Source organism: Limanda limanda, chromosome 10 (genome assembly GCF_963576545.1).
Source record: "Limanda limanda chromosome 10, fLimLim1.1, whole genome shotgun sequence".
NCBI lineage: Eukaryota > Metazoa > Chordata > Actinopteri > Pleuronectiformes > Pleuronectidae > Limanda > Limanda limanda.
Window position 1 is genome coordinate 23490183 of NC_083645.1, and position 21409 is coordinate 23511591.

At 43.2% G+C, this 21409-nt stretch overlaps 1 protein-coding gene across 2 annotated transcripts in view; it reads right to left on the minus strand.

The window, feature by feature from the left end:
* pdgfc (platelet derived growth factor c) overlaps positions 1–9026 on the minus strand; it is a 44720-nt gene extending 35694 nt beyond the window's left edge. For both annotated transcript variants that reach the window (XM_061079913.1, XM_061079912.1), the window contains exon 1: positions 8332–9026. In XM_061079913.1, the coding sequence (XP_060935896.1) occupies positions 8332–8443 (112 nt within the window). In that variant the 5' untranslated portion in view covers positions 8444–9026. The remainder of the gene's footprint in view (positions 1–8331) is intronic.
* Between the last annotated feature and the right edge of the window lie 12383 nt (positions 9027–21409).

Sequence of the window (21409 nt, forward strand, 5' to 3'; positions counted from 1 at the left end):
CAACATGTAACGCAACACTTACATTCAAAGGAAAGGCGTTGATTGAGAAACAGCAGCTTCTGCCATTGATTTGTAATCCACTTCCTGTTTTGTTTCTCACATGATCCTTGGTTCCTTCTCAGTATTTTTTTTTCATTGCCAGAGGTGTCACCACGAAACTCTTATTCTATCATAAAAGCCACAGCTGTGAGATCCTTCAGCATTTGTTCTGGGTCAAACTCGCTGTCACTCAACTGTGAGGTGATGCCCATGAAGGCCAGTGAATCGAGGAGTAAAGTCATTACAGGACACTTTGAAATACCTCTGATAGGAGGTGATGACATCTGCCAAGCTATGCAGACATGCCCTCCAGAGACGAAAAACCAAGGTCAACTCATCTCGCTGCCAGGATTCTCCATCCAACTGGGATTCCAGCAGCCGTAAGACATCCATCGCTCACTGGACAACTGAGGTCTGTGTAAAGACAGTGCCACCCTGGCAGCGGTTCAAAACCCCGCGGCCTCGACTTGAGCCAAATGTTTTATCAATGGGAGCCTCTGCTGCTTGAGAGGGAATCGGCTTTGCAACAACAAGAATGGTGATCATCGCTGCCAGCGTTTACAGGAGATCAAACAAACTTCCAGAGCTCTTCTCTTTTCCTGCGATCCCACCGTGTCGCTCAGGAGACGCTGCCTGCCTCGACCTGCTCAGATCTCAGTGCAAAATTCACGGAAATTACCACAGTGTTGCTCAAATTCTGATGAGCCCCTTGTAATGCAAGCATGCAGATGTGGTATGTCAGGCAGGATGTCCTTTTAAGGAACGTGTTAGAATGACTCTAGTTTGACTTTGCATGGAGAGTTGCTTGTGTTCTACGTTTTGATTAAGTTTTATTACCCTTTACATCCTTCAGAGCTGCAGAAAAGCAAAGTTAAAGCAACTTCCTTTTAAACCCACAGCGTCAAAATGTCAGTGCGAGCATTAAAACAGTGGGTCAGGTCAAACAAGAAAAAATCTGCGAGGTAAAAAACAAAGGGGTGGGGGGGGTGAGGAAGCAACGCCGCCCCGGTGAATGACAGGTATTTGCTCTAACAAGTAATCTTGACTTAAGGCAGATACGCTCCACCCTTCATGTTTAGACTGGACCAGGCAGACTCTCTCTCCTCCGCCTGCCAGAATCAATGTTAGCATTGGAGTCTTGTTTAGAAAGTCTAAATTTAAAAAACTGTGCATTTTTCTGCACTTGACTCACTTATTGCTTTGTTTTTGGTTTAATTCCGGCTGTTTCTTGTGGCAACTGGTCAGACTGCAGCCAATTGAGTCATTGTGCAGAGGCAGCTGATAATATTCACCAAGTTCTTCCGCTCAGGAAACTAAATTGCTTTTAGATTTGAGTAATTTCATTCCGTAGATAAGCGAGAGAAAACATGACAGAAATGTTATCTGTATTTATTTTGCTCGCGAGGCAACACGCTGACAGAATGCGAACTTTTTGAAATGATATTGTCGAGCCGATGGTGCAACCGGCTGACAATCCTTTTATCTGCAAACTGTTGATATCACTGAAAGTGTGCAGGGCAGCAACGAGACCACTAGAGATGCTGAGCTGATAAGAAGCTGAAAGAGAGAACGCTGCCACTTCCACATCAAAGATATCATTTAAATGTATTATTTGTCCAGCAGTGTTTGCCGAGCATGAATGTGTTTCCTCACCAACACCCTGGTTTCTATTCACACAGATTCAGACACACCTGGGAGCTGCTGAGTGCACTCGCTGAACTCCGGATTCTGGCCACTCAGAAGCTCAGGGATTAAATATCTTGCCTCGGGCGCTTCCTTCACCTTTCCAAGAGAAAATCAGATTTTTATGGATTCTTTTCAACCTATAAAACTTTTAACTTCTCAGTTTCTTTGCAGGTTCACTTTCCACTTCGATACGAAATGATCTTTGTCACAACATCCATCATGTTGTCAGAACTGTGCCCGGGAAAATATTAACAGATGTCTTCACTCTGCACAACTCGTTTTGGAGTTGTCTGCGGTGCTTGTTTATTAAAGCTGTTGACAAAATGCACTTTACTTCACTTTACTACTCACACACAGACGGTCTATAAAAATGGACGACCAGAGATTGAAGCCAAATACTGAAGTTCATGAATCCTGTATTCTCTTGAATAGTGACCAGCAGAGGCAAAAAGAAGTCAGTTTCTATTGAAGACTTAAGGAAAATGACCCCAGTTCTCAACTTGATTTACAACTTCAGTAAAAATTCACTTCAAGAGATTAATGCCTCGATTGCTAGCTCTAAGTCTTCATGAATTGTAAATGATGGTCCCATTTAGAGTCAATTAGACGATAAAGCACAGTTAACGCTGGTGTATGGAGACTCTATGATTGACAGCTTGTGCCGTCCAATGGCTGCTCCTCCAAATATGGTTACTTCTGGTTTAAAAAATCCAAGATGGTCTTGCTCCTGTGACTCTAAATAAGAATGCTGCTTGATATGTCCTCTGTTTGCTAACATGTTCACATTATAAGGTAACAATATTACCAAAGATTGTTTGTGTTGCCCCCACGTGGTCAAACAAATCAACTGTTGCAGGTTTGATGCATCGTGCTCCTCAGGGTCAGCAGCTCCACTAACATTGATTCAGACAAGACTAGCTCAGTAGAGACCATTTCTTCTTCTTCTTCAGCAAAGCTTGAGCCTGTGACCCAGATCCCTTGAAAAGTCACTTGGCCGCTCGAGGCCTTGGAGGGAGACGCGGCTCTCTCGCTGCCCGAAATGACAAACAGCAGGCAGGCGGTGGCATGCTCTGCTTGCCAAATACAGCACTCCATGTTCAAATAGTGCTGACAGGGAAAACATAGACACTGTTATCCCGGGTCCTCCACTCCGGAGTGAGAAACTCCTCCTGCCGGGGCACATAGACCTGCCTGTATTCACCGGTCCAGGGGTTGGAGCCTCCGGCTGCTATCGTGGAAAAAATCACTTAACTGCAGATTTAGGCATCTTTTTTTCCGTACGTATACCGAATGTTTACATGGGAACCCGATGTGTTTCGTGACTTTCAAGATGGACGAGGCCATAAATGCGGTTTTAAAATCCATGGTTCACATTATGAAGTGCATTGACATCATTGAGAAAATAAGAAAACCATCTTGGCCTTATCCTGACAAGCCTCCTCTCTATAAACGTGGTTTTGATCTGACAGCAGTGATATACGTCGGTGTAATTGTTGCCCTCGCTGCTTCCTGCTGAGCTCATTCAACATTCCAGCCATATGTTCTCTTTGATGGTTTTAATTCAGCCGAACGTACCGGCTGCTCTCGCACTGCCCACTACGATGATTAAATGCATAGTGCTGCATTCATTCATTCGAGCATATCGATCAAAGTACAGCTTCTTCTAAGTGGGAACCAGCTTTCCCAGGGTCCCGGGGAACATCTGACCTGTATTACACAAGGGATGGAGATTCCAGCTTGTTGCGTTTCATCGCTTTAAGACCCATATCGCAATTTCAAATTAAAACACAGAGCTGACCACTATGGAAACCTCTTAAAATAGCATAGTGGGAACTTAAATGCCAGCTGGCAACACTTGTAAATGCCAGTAGAAATGGATTGAACCTATATGAACCACTATATGTGTTCAAGTCAGGCAGAGAAAAAGAAAAAAATAAGACTTTTGATGCATCAATATATAATTTAACATGATGATGCTTCATATTGGATGTAAGACCATTTATTTTTCAAATGCATTAGAGCAAAAAGTGTCCAACTTGTGAAGTCTGAGGAGAGTGAATTCACATTTTAAAGTTTTAAACTTTCCCCAGAGCAGAAACAACAGTGTCTACTGTCTGATTCAATATTACAGGTTCATATTATGGCTGTAAGGATTTTTCAGTTTAGTATGAAAGATGGGGCTAAATACCACATTAACCAAACAGTTTATCGGGACAATCAATTTTGTTGTGGATTCGTCAAAGGGGAAAAAGGAATTTCCAGCAATTTTATTTTACTTTCTAAAACCTTGCAAGATCTTTTTTTTTTTACAATTTCACAAATTTCCCAGGGAGCAACTCAAGGATCTTGATGAAAAAAACCTGGTGGATTTTGTTGACTGTTAGAAAAATGTCATGCAGCTTGATTTAATTCAAGGGGACTTGGCAGAGTTCGGCACTTTACTGAATACCATCCTATTGAGTGAATGTGTGAATGTGTCACAATAGATGAAACACATGTTTTGCTCTGATTTGTTTTTATTACTAAAAAAGGTTTTTGGAAGAGTTTTGGTTAAATTCAACCTTTTTACTTTAATATAAAAAGATGTGAATCAATTTTCTTCAACGATCAAACAGAAAAGCCTGTGTGAGCCTTAGAAAACACTTCAACTATCAGTCATCAAACTTTGTCTAAGTAAAAACTACTTCTCCTTGCGGTTCCTTGATTGACCAAAATAACTCCTCAGATCTCTGAATGTGCTATTCACAGATGTTCCTAGTTGCCTATGAATGAATGAATGAATGAATGAATGAAAGGGCGAGGAACACGTCCCATTCCACCTGAAACAGTCACAAATCCCAACAAGGCCACCCAGTCTCCTTCCTGTTTTTAAATGCCCTCTCTAAACAACTTATTTGTCGGCATCATAATCTAATGAATGCACAATGCAACTCTGTACCTTCAACACTCTGTGCACGTATCTATGTATGTATGTGTGGCAACCTGCACATGTTCCCCCTCAGGCCCGTGACCCCTGTAACCCCAGTTCTCCGACTAATCTTGTAATCTCTAGCGGAACAGCCGTCTCTGTGATCATTGGCAGGTCTAGCGCGGTGCATACCTTCCTCCAGTGGCGCTCAGAGGAGGATATGTGGGAATATCTGCAGGTAATCCACATATCTGCAGCCGGATTTTTCTAATAAGACCCGGGCCCGGGCTCATGGGTGGGCCGGGACAGGGTGAGAACGTGGTCCTCGATGGGGAAAGCAAAGGCAGACCACTTAGACTCAGAGGAGTGATATGAATGAGGTGTCTCCTGAAGAGATGACCTGCTTGATTAGGGAAAATGTGATGCATCGTCAGCAGGATGAGCCGTTGGTGTGATAAAACCGGCAAATTACGGCCTAATGGAAAGAGGCAGTGTAAATATTACAGCATGAACAAAAAGGCCTCCTCACTGTAATGAAACAAGATCATTTGAGGCAGGTAGCCTCAGAGAGGAGGCTGTGGAGGGAGAGGCAGTGTGATGTGTCCGAGTCTATTTGTCACGACAAGACACCGATGTGATGGAACTTTCTCTGAAGAAGCACAAACTATGAATCCTGTTGGTCAGGCAAAAAAGAAAAATTGTATAAACATTTCTGCACTATTTCACTCTTCCAAATATTTGAGGTATAAATATAATCCTGCCTGGATTATTTCATTATTTCTGTATTTATTTGTTCCATTCCAGGATGCATAGGCTAAACAAGGCTCAAGACTTTAACATTGCCTGTCTGTAGTCTACATCCTGCACCACATGTTCTTAAGTTTACGCAACTAATAAAAAGTTTAGAGAGACATAATTTAAGTTTCAGTTCTGTATTTTAACTCAGACACAACCGAGAGCTTTGAGTTGCCTGAACAAAACAATAAGAAAACATCAGCTTAAGTTTCCAGGAGCAAACTTTTCAAAAAATAATTATGTTTACAATGTTGTGCGTTGGCGCCAAATGTTTTTATGGACACGTTGACTGTAAAGTTTTCATGTTTGCTGTCTGGTGGCCTGATGTCTCTTGTAAACTATATTTGCCAATGAAAGCTGTTGTACTGTATATAAACAGAAGCTCTTTGGGCTTGAACCCAACTAACTGTATGTCCAGGGCCAAGTCCCATCAGTCCACTTACACTCAATCAAGCTGCAAAACACGTTCACACCCTCATAGATATCAGTTCCCTGACTTATTACTCTGGGAAAACAGTGGAAATGTTTAGAAAAGTCCCTCTTTAAATGTTAAAGAGAGTCATAAAGACTTCCTGGATCTGTACCAACATTAAACGGGGTTGCTTCTTGGCCCAAGTTCCATCCTTCCACCAAGTTTCCACCAACAAACCAACCAACAAACAAACAAACAAACCAACCAACCAACCAACAAACAGGGGTAGAGCCTCCTCTAAGGGTTTTCTGGAATGTAGTATCACGCCAAGACCCAACACTTCCCTACAATTCATGAAATAGTCCTCTGGAAATATGTGATAATGTCACAAAACCACCCTGTATCGCCCCCTTTTCTCCAGATCCACGCCAAAAATGGATGGATTCTGTTAACCATCCTTCTACCAAGTTTCATGAAAATCTGTTCAATGGTTTTTGCAATCACCTGCTAACGAACAAACAAAGAAGTGATCGGGGGTGACAACATAACCTCCCTGGTGGAGTTGAAAGGAGAAGTTGGAGACGGAACCAGACGTTGTGGTGGAAGCCGTGATGGATGGCTACATGCATTTCCCTTCAACCCTGTTTAAAAAATCCTGAAACTGTACAAAGCATTCCACTGGTGAAGCTGCAGATGTCATTTTCATGCAATGGTTTTTCTTAATAACCCTGAAACCTTATAGCCATGTGGCGAACACATGAAAACAACATGTGCGATACATGTTATTGTAACCAAATCTTCAGTGGCGGAGGAAGGAAATGTTCTCATTATGTGTGACCACCGCACACAACATTTACATTTCAGGGTTCATGCCCATTGTGTTAGCTTTGTGGGGACGTGTGAGACAAAGTCATCGACTGTGACGGAGAGCTGCTCTGCAACACTGGGAGACACGGCCCCCCCCCCCCCTCTGGGATCTCATGGAGTCATCAGCAGCCGCTCGCTAACTTTAATGCCACAGGAGACTGTAACTCTCCAGGCAACTACCACCACTAAATATGCCAGACGGGTTTGACTCGCTCCCGGCCCGGAGATCGATATCAAATTGTCTCGGGGAGCATCGGCCAACAAGCTCGCCAGAACAGTGAGCACTCAGACGCTCCAGTCAAAGGTCACAGACGGCCTGGTCGGCTTCGCCCTGGGCCAACGTGTGGCCGCTGTTTTAAAGAGCTCTCTGACAGTTTAACGTCCCTCATCGCACACTTCCTCCCCACACCATTCATTCCCTGCTCCCTCTCCTCCCCGTTGTTTTCCTTTCTCAGCCGTCCTGATTAAACTCGGGAGATCCCGGCGGGAGGCTCTGATTTCCACCGGCCCCGACTGTAACTGTAGTGAAGTCAGCGCTGCATGTCCTCACACAAGGCCAGTCCAGCCCAGCGGCTGCACAGGGCTGAGTAATGAATGAGGGTTTGACCGGTGCAACATCTGCAGGGTAGACGGGGCCTGTTTGCTACTTTGAACTGTTCCCTGTGAGGTCCTGTTTTCTCTTTGTGCTGTTCCCTGTAAATCTCCACCACTGTGTCAGCTCAAACATGCAGAACACGGCTTTACATTGTTTTACTTGTACTTCACACTCGGCTGAAGCCGGGGGGCCTGAATATGCATGTGAAGACTCAAAACCTCACATTTTACTGCTCTTGCATTTTTAAGCCCATGTGCACAGGATTGGTCAAATGCCAAATAAGGATGGACTCATTTTGTCAAGAGTACATCTCGGATCAATATGTCGTGACTTGGTGCTTTTGTAACAAGCTTAACTTGAAGATTATAATGTGTCTAAGGAAGTTGTGTGGGGGCGAAAGCAAAGAATCAATGCAGGAGCAGGACTGGAGAAAATAAAAATAAACTGTACATAAATAAGTGCAAAAACAGAAAATGTAAAAGTTATACACACACACTTATAACCACAAAGAACTCGATTGCCAATAAGCCACGATGGCAAGAGAGCCCCTGAGGGTCATTATTTACTCATCCAGCTCCAAGCAGAAAATAGATGGAGACAGATCAGCCTCAGCCCATAACTTGGACGTGTCATCAAACATTAACAGACCCGGGGTTTGTGAATTTGATAGTGCAGCTCAGTGCAGTTCAGAGGGCAACAGAATGACATCGCCCGGAACGACTCCTGCATGAATGGAGCCTTTTTTTAATGATCACAGGGAAAAACCTCTCCCTGGGGGACCTGAAATTTCAGAGGGTTTTCCCCCTTAAACATACACGAGAACCCTTTAAAGGTAAAGCAGAAAAAAAAAAGGTAATTTTGCACTTCCTATCCGGGGATAGAATGAATGAAACGCTCATTCATTGCAGTTTAAACTCAAGCAAGATGTGTTCTCTCCATAAAGAATGGATCCGAGCCAAGTGAAATACATTGTGATGAGTTTAACAAGTTCATGTTTAACTTTGACATGGTGAAGACAAAAAAACTCACCGTTCTGCTCCTTTATGCTTGGAAGGTGAAACTTGGTGACATGACTTGATTCAGCTTCCGAGCCATAAGGTTGGAGAAGCGATGCAAGGAGGAAAAAGAATGGAAGGATCATTTGGATGAGTGGTGGCTGGTGGCTGGTAGACGGGATGGTTTTGGATCACCACGCACATGCGTCGCTCGCAGGACACCAGTGCTGCTTGGGACACATTTGGAGACGATAGAAGCAGAGTAGAATCCACATAATCTTAATCATCAGTCCCGGAGAGAGTGATTTCTTTGGGTTTTCACTCTTTAAATCAAGACTAAGCCTCCTCCAAAGCTCCCCAGACCCTGACGCTGCTGCGCAAAGCAAGTGCGCACCTGTTGGGCTGAAAAAGTTGCTACACTGAGTTAGAGAAAGTTTTTTTTGAAGATAATCCTGGAATTAGTTGTGTGCACGTCCACACGCAGGGAAATCATCTGTGTGGTGGGAGATCGTTTGGAGACACACACGCATTCTGGATGAAGCGTGCGTCCGCGGTGCGTCCTCGCCTCCGTCTGGATAAATCCCCCGCGGATCTTTACGCATTACAGCAAAACCTCACACACACACACACAAAGCGAGGGAGAGAGAGTCCAGCAACCTGATACGGTGTGTACCCAGAAACCATTCACACCAGTGAGACCAGTGCTGTTGTCTGGCGAGGGCTCCAAGTCATAACTCGCTGGGAGACGGACGCAGATGAAATATCGCTGCACGACTCCGGGGTTGGGTTTTTTGGAGACTGACGGCACAACAGGTGCTGAGCATAAAGTAGAAGTTCACAGCCGAGGAGGAAACTCCCCGGGATGTTAACTGTTCCGCTGCTGCCTGCAGGTCCAATGAGGCGGTTCACACACACTGAGTCAGAAACAGTTCTGCAGGAAAAGCGTCAGCAGCATCTTCAGAGAACAGAGAAGCAGCTCAGAGCAAATCCTGAAGACAAAGTGATTCCATGAAGCAACTTCACAGACTGTTTCCTCCACAGTAGAAAATAACGTTTAACTCTCAAACACCAGATTAGAAAACCATGATCTATACAAAGTAAAAAGTTTTGTTACTTAGTACACAAAATAAAAAGTTAAATTAACACATTTTTATTTAATTGTAATAAAAAAAAAACAGGAAAAACAAATGCATCTTAATCTATAGTTGCTGAATTTGTCCCTTTTGAGAAATATTGAATTCTAAGAATAAATATGAGAAGCAATTTCCCAATTTAAGAACCAATAAAGGATTATTGTATCATATCATATTGTGTCACATATCGTATATCATATCATATCATATATCGTATCTCATCTTGTCGTCTCACAGCTTTTCCTAGAGGATGTATTTTTTCATCTTCTATACATCTTCCAGCACAAAAACTACTTGAGTACATTTTAGTTGATATCCTTTTTATATTATTTTGATGATTTATGGAAAGTACAGAATTCTTTCTCTAACATACCATCTTCTGACTCATTGTCTGTGCCAAAAGTTTTGTGGCCCCTTGTGGTCCTCTCACTTTTTTTGCCCAGAGCATCATGGTTCATCAAATTCATACGTGGTTAAACAAAGGAATCCGCAGATTACATCCACATTGGGACCTTTATGATCCAAAATGAAGTTTCCATAAGCAAATATGTCTCCGTAAGCTTGTTTTACCCGCGGAGCGACTGTTTAGAGCCTTGATTAATTTCCCCAATAGAGAGATGAAAGATGAGTGTGTTCCCACACAAGACTCCTCTAACCGGCTGTTGTGCATTCTGCCGGAATGTTTCTGTGGACGGAAATGTTTAAGGGCTCCTCAATTTGTCATATCAAAGCAGAGACACCACTTGGAACAATACTCCCTCCTGTTCCCAATTTCCTTTCTCCCCGGCGCACGGTTGTACCTCATCAGCAGCGTTTCATGTGGTTCCTCCCATCCCTATTGTTGGCCAAGTGCACTGGTGTATCCCCCAGTCGAATGGTCCGTCTGCAGCAGCACAGACACAACAATCAAAGGAGAGCCGGAGACATATTGAAACCATTGAGCCAGACACATGATGCAATGCTGCAGCAATTTACCCCCAGTCTCACATAGCTCAGAAACCACCACCTCAAAGAAAGTGCCGAGCAGACATCTCCCCAGCATCAAGGTATGAGGGGAGGCTTCTATGGTTTTAATCAAAGTTAATGGCTGGGAAAAAGGAGGCATGGGGCACTGGTACAGTCATTTCATACGTGTGTTGCCCCCGTGGAGAGGGGCATATAGGGGTCTGCATGTGCCTGCTGCAAGGGCCAAGGCCCTTTGTGTAAAGGAGAGTATCACATTCCAGCCCTGCAAGGGCCTGCAGCAGATGTCAGCACTTCACATTGTGGAATCCCTCTCCCTTTTGCACACACTCACACACACTCCTTCGGCCCTTGAGGTTTTGTCTGTAAAATCGGGGTATTTTGTCTCGTTGTCCACGTTTGATTGCCGCTTCCACGGTGGTCCTGTGAAACTTGGAGGCTTTGATACAAAGAAATATAATAAACAGAGGAAATTAGAAACAAGGCAGACCTTTTGGGTCACGGCTAACACACAGAGACATGCCAGCCAGGAGGACTCTGCGTCCGCAGACTGGAGATGGAAATGTATACAAAAGAGACTTCACAGTCGTTGGCTCACGGCACAATCCCATTAGACGTGCTTGCCTCTTTGGGACAGATACTGTCAAACAAACAAATGCCGTCTCCCAAACACTCTGTGTTACACAAAAAAACACAGGGGAGAGGACATTTGCTAAATCTAGATTGCACCTCATTATGGCACCTTGACGAAGAGAAGGCCGGGGAGATGACTTCATTTATATGGTAAAACCTCCTGTAACAGCAGCAGCAGTAGCTTTCTGCTGTGTGGTCCTGTGGAGTTTTCTCTGGTTTCATTCCCGGTGGGAAAAGTGCCAACGAAGGAATTTGGAAAGAATTCACTGAAGTTTTCTCACAATCTAGAAGAAACTGAAGTCCTGATGAGCTCTTATCATTGTGTCTTTCAGAATATGGACATTATAGATCAATGATATTCTAATGTTATAGGCAGGAGTGGAAAGTTGAATTGCCCCTGGCTGCACTTGGCTTTGAAACCAGAGCCCCCTGGTGGTGCCCCTCAGGGCTACAGCCAAGTGGGTGCCCCCTGAACACTTGCTGGCCTGTTTTGGTTCTTGCCTGAATCATGCCCATCATGTGATTCAACTAAAATCCAGAATAAAACATGAATATGTTGTCTCCTAATGGTTTCATCCATCCAACCATCTTCTAATGTGCGTATCGTGTTGAGAGTCACAGTGAGTCAGAGCGCTCATCTTCATGCATATTTGATTTCCAGCTCTAATTCATCACCACAGCCCAGAGAGGTGTGCCACTGCTTTGTGGTTACTGTTCAGATTGTTCGCTACGATGCTGCTTCTCAGATTGAGCCGTGCACCAAAGAGGTTTACATTCATTAAATATCCTATAATAATAACTTATTCATTAAATATGGGAAATTATTTTTCCCCCTGATCTGTTGTGCTCAACTGAATAGTTCAATGTCTTCTCAGGAGAGCTGTCACATTGCTCAATTATTTTAAAACGAAGTAACACAATTACTCAATACTCAAAAGTTTTCATTAAGGTGGGTTATGTCTTCTCTGCAGTGACAGGCAACAACCAGTACTACTATATATATATTGTAGTTTATTCCTGCATTCAGTGTTTTATTTTTACTCAGGCTACTCAGTTGGAGCTTATTGTAATCAGTTTAATAAGGAACATTGCATCATATCTTCATATATTTTCCATGAGAAAACACAATCAGTATCTACCATTTTCAAATAGATCTAAATTGAGGAAAAAGTACAAAAAAGTACATCATAAAAAAGTACTTAGCTGTTGGTTCGTGAGCCTGTGAAAATGGAAGGATTATGATATTTTTCACTATTTGCATCAAAGCTGAAAGTTGATACTTCAGTCACATCCTGAAGGCTTCACTTCAAATCCACTGAGAAGGCAAGAATACAAATATTGTGTCAACTACAATCAAATACACAAGGAACCACTCTGGTGATGTTCTGACAATGAGTAAAGTTCACAGAGGCTGAGTTGAAAGAGTTAAAGGTTCCAGACTTAACACTGTTCTCGTGTTGTATCTGAAGCTCGAAGACAAATGTGATTTTAAGAACCAAAAACCATCTCATCATAGTTTTATTTCCCCTCTTCCCTGCTTTTCTCTGGAGCTCTTACACGAATAGGACATTCTGTTCCATCTCTGAGCCTCTCTCCTGATTGGCTGCCTGTTTTCTGAGTGACACACAGTCACACTAATCTAATAAATGCACGTTTATCTGCAAATTACGTTTCACCCACTATACTTTCTTATTTTGAAATCCTCGGGAAGGTTAAAGATGTATCGGCTTTCTGACTTCTAACGATAGTTCGGCCTTTTAGATGTTGGTCTGTCTCGTATCTTTCACAGCGACGGGTGTTGTGTTGTTTGTGAAGGTGCAGTGTTGTACCTAAAATTGAGATAAGCTGAATAATACTCATGTCCGAAAAAACCTTTATTCATTTCATTAATCTGCAGCTTGTGTTTCACATCAATACCTGAACTAAACTCGACTGAAATCTACTTTTCTGTTTCATCACAGCTTGATGCTCAGAGAACGAGACGGATCCCTGCTGCTGGAGGACGTCTGCACCGTGACGGCAAAAGCAACAAACCTGACTTGAACTCATTGTGTTGTCGAGATCAAATATTTACTGAGCAGAGAGCGAAAAGCGGATCTCCAGCTGGTTTTAAAGTTTCAGGAGATCCTCTGATGAAAGCAGAACACTGCAGCTCTGCGATAAATTCCAGCAAAAACCCGTCGTCACGCTCGGGTGAAAATTGTCGGACATGTCGTTTTCTGCTCTTTGAGGATTTCCCTCCTCATGTCGGAATTGAGAGACGTCCAACAAGCACCAGGGGGAGGATCCCTGCTGCCGAACAGCTCCCTGGCCCGATGCCTCCGTCGTTATCCTGCTCATAGTGAACATCTGCTGACGGGAGAGACTCAGTTTCCATTATGACAATCTGCTTATTTAATGATCCAGAGGTCAAATCGACTCCACTTCCAGACTTCATCAGGACGGTATTGTACTGGAAGCTGCCGCCGCTCGGTGATGGATTGTATGACAGTGAACATCTGTGAACCGGCAACGTCTGTACTCCGACCTTCTGAATTTACAAAGCACGTGCACGGATGTGTTGGCGACAGATGATGTTTCAAGTATGTGAAATGTTGAAGCGCTTCATTTCTGCATTAATGTTAATTCTGGTTCATTCATGTTTACAGATTGGACACAGGAAGCACAATATAAAGTCCCTTTAGTCAATAACTAAAGGGAGAACTCAGCAACTACAGGAGCATGTCGGTAATTGAACGTGTCACCGTTCTACCGAGGCCGATGCAATCAGGACATTGATCCAGAAACTAAAGGACTTTTCCTCTCGAGTCAGTGGAGTTAATTATTTTACAACTAAGTGTTTGATTTCTTTCATTTGCACATTTTAAAGTAAGACAAAAGAGAAACACCAAAGCAAAATGAAGACTCGTTAAAGATTCAAGATTCTTCTTTATCGTGAAGTTACTGCTGCAGACAACCACACACATTTATGACACTCCTTGATATTTGCCTTACAAAGCGGCATCAGATGCATGAATTACAGTTATACATCCCATCTTACTCAGCATTTTCTTTTTCTTTTTACCTCCAAGAGGTTATGTTGTCGTTGCTGTTTGTTGTCAGCAGAATTACAGATAAAATACTAATATACTTGAAACTTGGTGGAAGTGTCTGACAAGGACCAAGAAAACAATCCATAACATTTTGGTGCGATGTGGACGAAGAGTCAGATCCAAAAATGTAAAAATTTTGCATATTTACGGAACTGATGTCTAAGAGTGTTTGTAATTTGGTGCAGCTTGATTGAATTTCGGGGTTGGTTGGGTCTTGGTGGAGGTATGTGCTCCCCTGAGGGCCATTCCAGTTTCTTTATTAATTCCATTCGTTCTTTTTGTTTCTTTATCGTGTAGAACTTGTCTCTTCATCAAAATCACTTCAAATCCAGGATGAAATTGACTTTGCACATGCAGAACTGAAAATATATCACATATGCACATATTTTGCAAATCCTCCCTGTCTGTCAGCCCTTTGTTTCATCTCCATCTTTGGTGATTTACATGAATTCCGTCTGGCAGCTTCTCTTTGCTTCTCCCTCCTCCAAGTCGTTTATCTCGTCGCTGATCTGAAGTTACGTCCACGTAGCTCAAACAACCGACCATCACTTGTGAATTAAAATGAAACACAGGCACACACACACACACACACACGTCTGTCAAAAGCTTCATTTTCATTTGAATAAGAATACGAAAACGAGCGTAACTCTTCCTGGCTGCAGCAGTAGCAGAAATGTGGTTTGCATGCCAGGTATAATACCACAGCAGATTGGTTCAATCCAGCCTGACATATTTCTGGAATGGCACATAGTTGTCCATCGCACTTGGCTCGGAGCCAACCGGCGAACATTTCTCTAGACAACACAAAAGGATCCTTGTGCTCGACGGCCTCGCCTCCTGATTGTAACAGCAGAACCGTGCCCTGTGACATAAATCATTAATCTCTATGCATGTGGTGCCGATTAATTTGTGTATGGAAATGGCATGCCATGTCAGTCAAAATTATACCACGGGGATCATTACGCCGAGGCCTCCCAAGTTGTTTGACATACAGTGATGAATGAGATATAGATCAAAATTGTGGGAAAAGAAAGAAAATCAGCTTACTCCTGCTTGGGCGCCGGATTTTATTTTTACTGAAAGAAAGAAGAAGAAAGAAATAACATCGGGCTTCCTGTTCATTTCTCCCAGCGTGTTTTCAACCAAACACAAAAACCAAATGAAAAATGACACAAACACATCTGACATTTAAATTAAAAAGTTCTTTAAGCAGGAAAGTTATGACCACAACCAAATCCAGGAGAATGATGTGGTTTGTGGAAGTGAATGAGAGAGGGAACATAAGAAATGTTAAAAGTCGTTTCTATCATCATCCCCGTAATTAAGTCTGTCAAGAGTTTGAGTCGAACTGTGGACTCAGAAGCTTTTAGGTATTTAATATAGAAACAATTCAGAGGGATGAATTGGTGTGAACAGGCTGGAAGACTGAGTCCAGGAGATTGTTCCAGGAAGCTGAGCCGATAAGGGCTCTGACATCTACCGGGTCCTGATCCAATCTTCAATCTTCAAATGATTCTTTTATTAAAACCACACACACATAAGTAATATTAAAGCAGTAGCGCTTAAAAACAAACCTTCATCCACATCCTAGACACCACTGAACCGAAAACTGCAGAACCGATTGTCTTGAAGCTCTGTGGAAGGAGAGGACGTGGGAAAAGAAGTAACCTTTTAAAATTTGTCCCGGATCTGGATCAGTGGACAGATCCAGAGGTATCTTTTATCACTTTCTTTAACATTGTAAGATGTTTTATTTTACATTTTCAGTGATGTACATGAGAATACCTCATGAACCTTGATGAAAAAAGTCAGGCATGTTTAGAAAACGTTTAGGCCCCCAGGTTAAAGGTTTACCTGGGGGCCCTACATCAAACCAAACTGACATTTCTGACCTGCTTTTACCTCATATCATCAATAGGTCACTTAGATCGTATAGCAATTTAAAAATCAAGATAAAAATGGTGTATAAGCCCCTCTGTAAAACCTGTTAATCTAATATCATAAGTGCTACTGAAGTAGAGATTCCCTCCTCAGAGGATGAGAAAAAACGCTATTTTGAGAAAACGGCCTGTAAAGATGTGTACTGTTATTTAAATATACAAATACAGATGGAAAAAGTGCGTTAAAATAAACACCTAAGTGTGTGATATAGATGTTTTCTTTCCACTATAATCTGAAAGAAGACAAAGTATCAAATGAAATGACCTAAACGTGCCTCCAAATGGACCTGTACATGAGAAAGCTATACGTTTGTACCTGTTGTGTTGTTTGTCGAGCGTTCAGCTTTACAGTTCTGGAGCAGAGGTGATATACGGCCGAAAGCTGAGCAGCAGAAAGCTCGGCTCTGCACAGGAGAGAAAAGAGGATCGTCAATCATCTGCCGCGAGTCGTATCCATGCAGCGTAACATAACTTTACACACTGCAAACTGAAAATCAATGATGTGAACGTGTGTAAAGTTTCGATATTTGATGGATTTGTATGTTTGATCTTGTGCCAACACACACACATATGCTCCAGGTTGTTCATTCAGTGGCTCACGTCTGTTCATTGAATGTAAACAGAAAGGTCAATATTAAACCTGATATCCTCCCAGAGTGAAGGATATTTAACACAGAGACTCAAAGCTACATCTCATCTATTGTTGACCTTGGAAACAGCAGTGGAGCAAAAACATGTCTCAAAGTCCATTTAGCAGCTCTTCTGGAGCTTTTGATCATATTACATAATCCCCATCCAGTTGTTAGTGTGGAGGTGCAGCTCTTCTGAATGTCCTTGTGTCCTAAACACAGCAGTAGGACACAGTTATCATTATATTCTATATAATTTATTATAGTCAAACCACACAAATGTATTTTATTTTACTTTTTTAAAAACAATATTATGCTTGTACATCACATTTTATATCATATCATGTTCCAAAATGTGTAGGTTCTAGTTAAGATTATTAATATAGCACACTTAAAAACAATCACAGTTGACCAAAGTATTGTGCAATTTAATAATAATATAAAATACAATAAAATTAAACGCTACCATGTGGATAAAATGTGTCTTCAGTCCATTCTTATTATGTCTACAGCACTAAACTGTTAACTGTACACTGGTCCAAAGCTGTTATTCATATTTTATTTCATATTTCATATAAAACAGAGACATCAATGGCCGCTCTGAACACGTTGGGCCTTCTCCATCCATCATGTTTATCATGGCCTCTTCAGCCTCCACCGTCTCTCCGCCGCCGTTAAGCACATCACATAAATACTGAAGCGTTATGCTGCCGTCACATGAATGAATGGGTGGAGGGGTGCGTTTCATTTAACCACCGCCGCGGCTCTGTGGCTGCTGATGGGAGGCGGGAGGAGAAGAGGAGGAGGATGAGCAGGAGGCGGCTGTGGTGCTGATGAGAGGTGGGAGGAGAAGAAGAGGAGAAGAATAGGAGGAGCAGGAGGAGTGAGGAGAAGAAGAGGAGGAGCAGGAGGAGGGAGAAGAAGAGGAGGAGGAGCAGGAGGAGCTGGAGGCGGCTGTGGTGCTGATGAGAGGACTGATGCTCTCCGGCTCCTCAGCAGCCGCTACTGCGCATGTTGGATGACAGGTTCACGCAAACGCCTCCATCTTGGGCATCCTAGGCGCAAAGGGCAGCAGCCATATACACACACACACACACACACATGCACACACAGACACACAACCACAGACACACACTGATGCACTAACAATAACAAGAGGAAGAAGAAGAAGCAGCGGAGAAGGATAAAACAAAATTGGAAATTTGCCGAGATGTAACTTTTCTCTCTCTTTTCCCATTGAACCCAGTGAGGAAGAGGAGGATGAAGATGGAGAAGCGCCAGCGATGCGCGCGGCTCTGGTAACCGCTGGACCCGCTTCCCTGCAGGAATCGAACAGGTGACACGGTGGAAAGGTGAGTGGCACCGTTTGGCACCGTCTGCCATCGACCACTTTCGCGTTATTTGTGTTGTTTACGCGCGCTCCCTGCGAGGAGAGGGGTGGGTGCGCGCATATGTTTTGGCATCTTCTTCCTCCCACCCCCCACCCAGGCTGTCATGGTGGTCGCTGTTTTTTTTCGCGTGTTGTTCTCCCTCCTCTGCTGCTGCTGAAGGTTCGATTCCGTTACTTTTACTTTGCGCTTGTTCCGGAGCAGCTCGACGCGACGCGCAGCCACAGGTTGTGGGTTCGAGTCCGGCTCGGTTCTGCAGAATCAAGGTGCGCTCGGGTTGTGTGGAAGCGAGAGGAAGCTCCGTGTGTTGATGAGGCCTGACCTCATGTGTTATGGCTCTGTAAGGATGTCGTGCTTTGCAATAAATCACGTTGACTCGAGCTAGGAATAAAATCCTGAATGGCAAATGTTATTTATATGGCATAGGGAGCTTTGTTGTTTTAATATCAACTGAATTATCAGCTCTTATTTATCTGAATCAATTATTCAATCAATAATTTTTTCACACAAATCACAATCAGTGTCAAATGGCTTAAAAGGTCTGTAAATGTCTTCAGACCACTCAAAATGCTTCAGTTTTTTCCTATTCACACGCCTTGGGAGGTGGAGGCGGTCATCCACAAACCAAAAGGCCGGAGGTTCGATCCCCACACAATATACATGTGTGTGAATGGTGGGAACTGTTTGGTTTCTCAAACAATTTTAAAGGTCTTGACCATGTTTGTAAAGTGCCTTGAGATAAAATATATATACTGTGATTTGTTGCTATAAAAATTTAATTTAATTAAAACAGAACTGTAAAGAGCTTTGGACTTTAGAATCTACGTGCTGCACTTTCTCTATCGCAACGTAGTCCTCAAGGGCAGTTTGGGGTTCACTCTCTTGCCCAGGGACACTTCGGTACGAAGACTGACTGAGTTAGAACCCCAAACCTCCAAATAATGATATAAGCATTCTCGATCGTTTTCAGGAGTTTTTTTTATCCTGTTTGTCGACCAGAATTTAAAAAAACAAGATTTCCAGCTGCGGTGAACGAATGTGGTCAGAGCAGAACTACTTCTTGACCTCGGACCCTCGGACCATAAAAGGCGTCTTGAGTCACCGTCAGCTGCTCGACTATAACGATGCCTCTGCAGTTTTAACTTCGCCAGCAGTAAAACAAAATGAGGACAATGTTCCTCCAGTGGTGACACACGCTTGACTCAGGCAGTGCCAAGGTCATTTTATGGACACGGCCTCAGCCGAGCAGGAATCGGTCTCGCTCGGCCGGCCACAAAATTTCTGGTTCTTTCTCCTTTATTATAGATTTTGAGAAGGTGCAGACAAGTGTGAGCTGCAAAATAAGTGGTTCACATAAGGTCAGTTTTATTTCTACAGCACAAAATCATGACAGAACTTCTCTCAGGGCACTTTTCATTCAGACCTTACTCTTTTTAATGTTATTTAATCGATATTGACAGGTGACCTGTCCAGGGTGAAACCTGCCTCTCGTCTCACAGCAAGAAGGTTCTTGGTTCAAATCCCAGTTTGTGTAAGGAGTGTTAATATTCTCCTTGTGGCTTCTCCTGCCTCTTCCAAGGACATGCAGGTTAATTGGAGACTCTGAACCGTCTGTAGATGTGAATGTGAGTTGACAGTGGTTTGGCTCCAGCTGTATTCTGTCTCTCATCCAATGTCACAGACACTATAAATAATTATTAGCTTTATTTGTAAAGCACCTTTATTAGAAGAAATGCACCTTAAATTGCTGCAAATCTCAGGATTCAACATCAACAATGAAGTTTTATCTCTACAGGTCATTAAAGACCTGTATCTTCAGGAGTTGTAAAAGGCAACTGGACATCTAAGATATTAAACCTCTCATCCAAGAGACTTCTGCAGTTCCCAAAGAAAAAAACCCAGGTAGTGATCAGAATGAATAAACTCCAGGACACAATGTCACCCAGAGAAAGGACGGCATCGCAGGATAAATCTTGTTAAGTGATTAGTTTTGAGATTCAGACAAAAGGACAAAAGGTTTCTAAAACAATTTAGAGTAAGAATTTGAGGGAATGTCCTTGTTTGGTTAATCTGATCACAGTTTCTAGACGTGTGTCTGGTGTTGGAGAACTGCACTGAGACTTTGGGAATTAGACTCATAATGTGCTGTGCGTCATATCGCATTAATATTTGAGTAAGTGTTTCATAACAAGACTATTTTCTTCACTGCAGCGTCATGCTTACTGTGGATCCTTCTTCTCTTCTATCAGGAGCACAGGGTCAGAGACAGGAGCTGTCGTATAGAGAACAGCCTGAGGGAAGATGGAACATTATAGGTCAGAGTCAGATAAGAAAGAACTGTGGTCAGACAGTCAGCATCACCATCAAGTGTGGCACTATGATATGTACGGGTCAGCGTGGCTCTATGTTGCCATCCTTCCTCCTACTGAATGAAGGCGCCCAAACCAAACCGCCCATATTCATTCGCTGGACTCTCCCAGAATCGATAAAGCGATGTCGACTCACTTCAGGCAAAGTGGGGCGTTTGCATGAGGACAAAAGGAGCCGAGCGGAGCGGGGGGGGAGCCGATTTGTGCCGGAGAACATGATGATCAATGGGCAGGCGGGGAGCCGTGCAGACAGGGAGTTACTGGGTCAAGGCCACCATAGGAGAGGGAGAGAGGGAGAGAGAGAGAGAGTGTCTCTGTCTAGACAATAAACTGTTTCAGTTAATATACAGTTATGCCTGGCAGGGCGGGGGGGTGGCAGGAGGATGGAGGAGGGAGAGCTCTGCTGTTGGTCTCCGTGTACCTGTGCTATGAAAGGGACCACTTTCCTTGATGGGCGGATAATTCACACGGGTACTACGGCTGCTCCATGATTAATTGCCTCCTATTAAGAAACGCTAAACTGCTCTGTCCACGAGTAAAGGTGTGCATTTGTATAATGTACAGTTGTTTTACGGTTGTACCTGGCTTTGATGGCTTTGATTTGATCTCCTCCAACGTAATGCAAACACAGATGAATCCAAAAGATATTTTTTTTAGCATTACAATTGATAAAGTGAATCCACAGCTGCAGAAACAACAGTCAGTCCCTTAGAGGTCACACTCCCCCGACCAGTCCTGAATGACCGTCGTTACTCAGGTGCATTGCTCCACTGATTGGATTTAAACTCGAACTTGCTCTGCCTGATTAAACCATGACCGATTCATTAATTCACATTTCAGACATTTACTGTATGTGACACGCGTGCTGAGAAAATGGGAATGCATCATGTTAGGGAAGGGCGGAGGTCCCGGCGGTAGATGACGTACCCCGAAGCTTCCTTCTCCCGCCCAAGGGTACATCATAA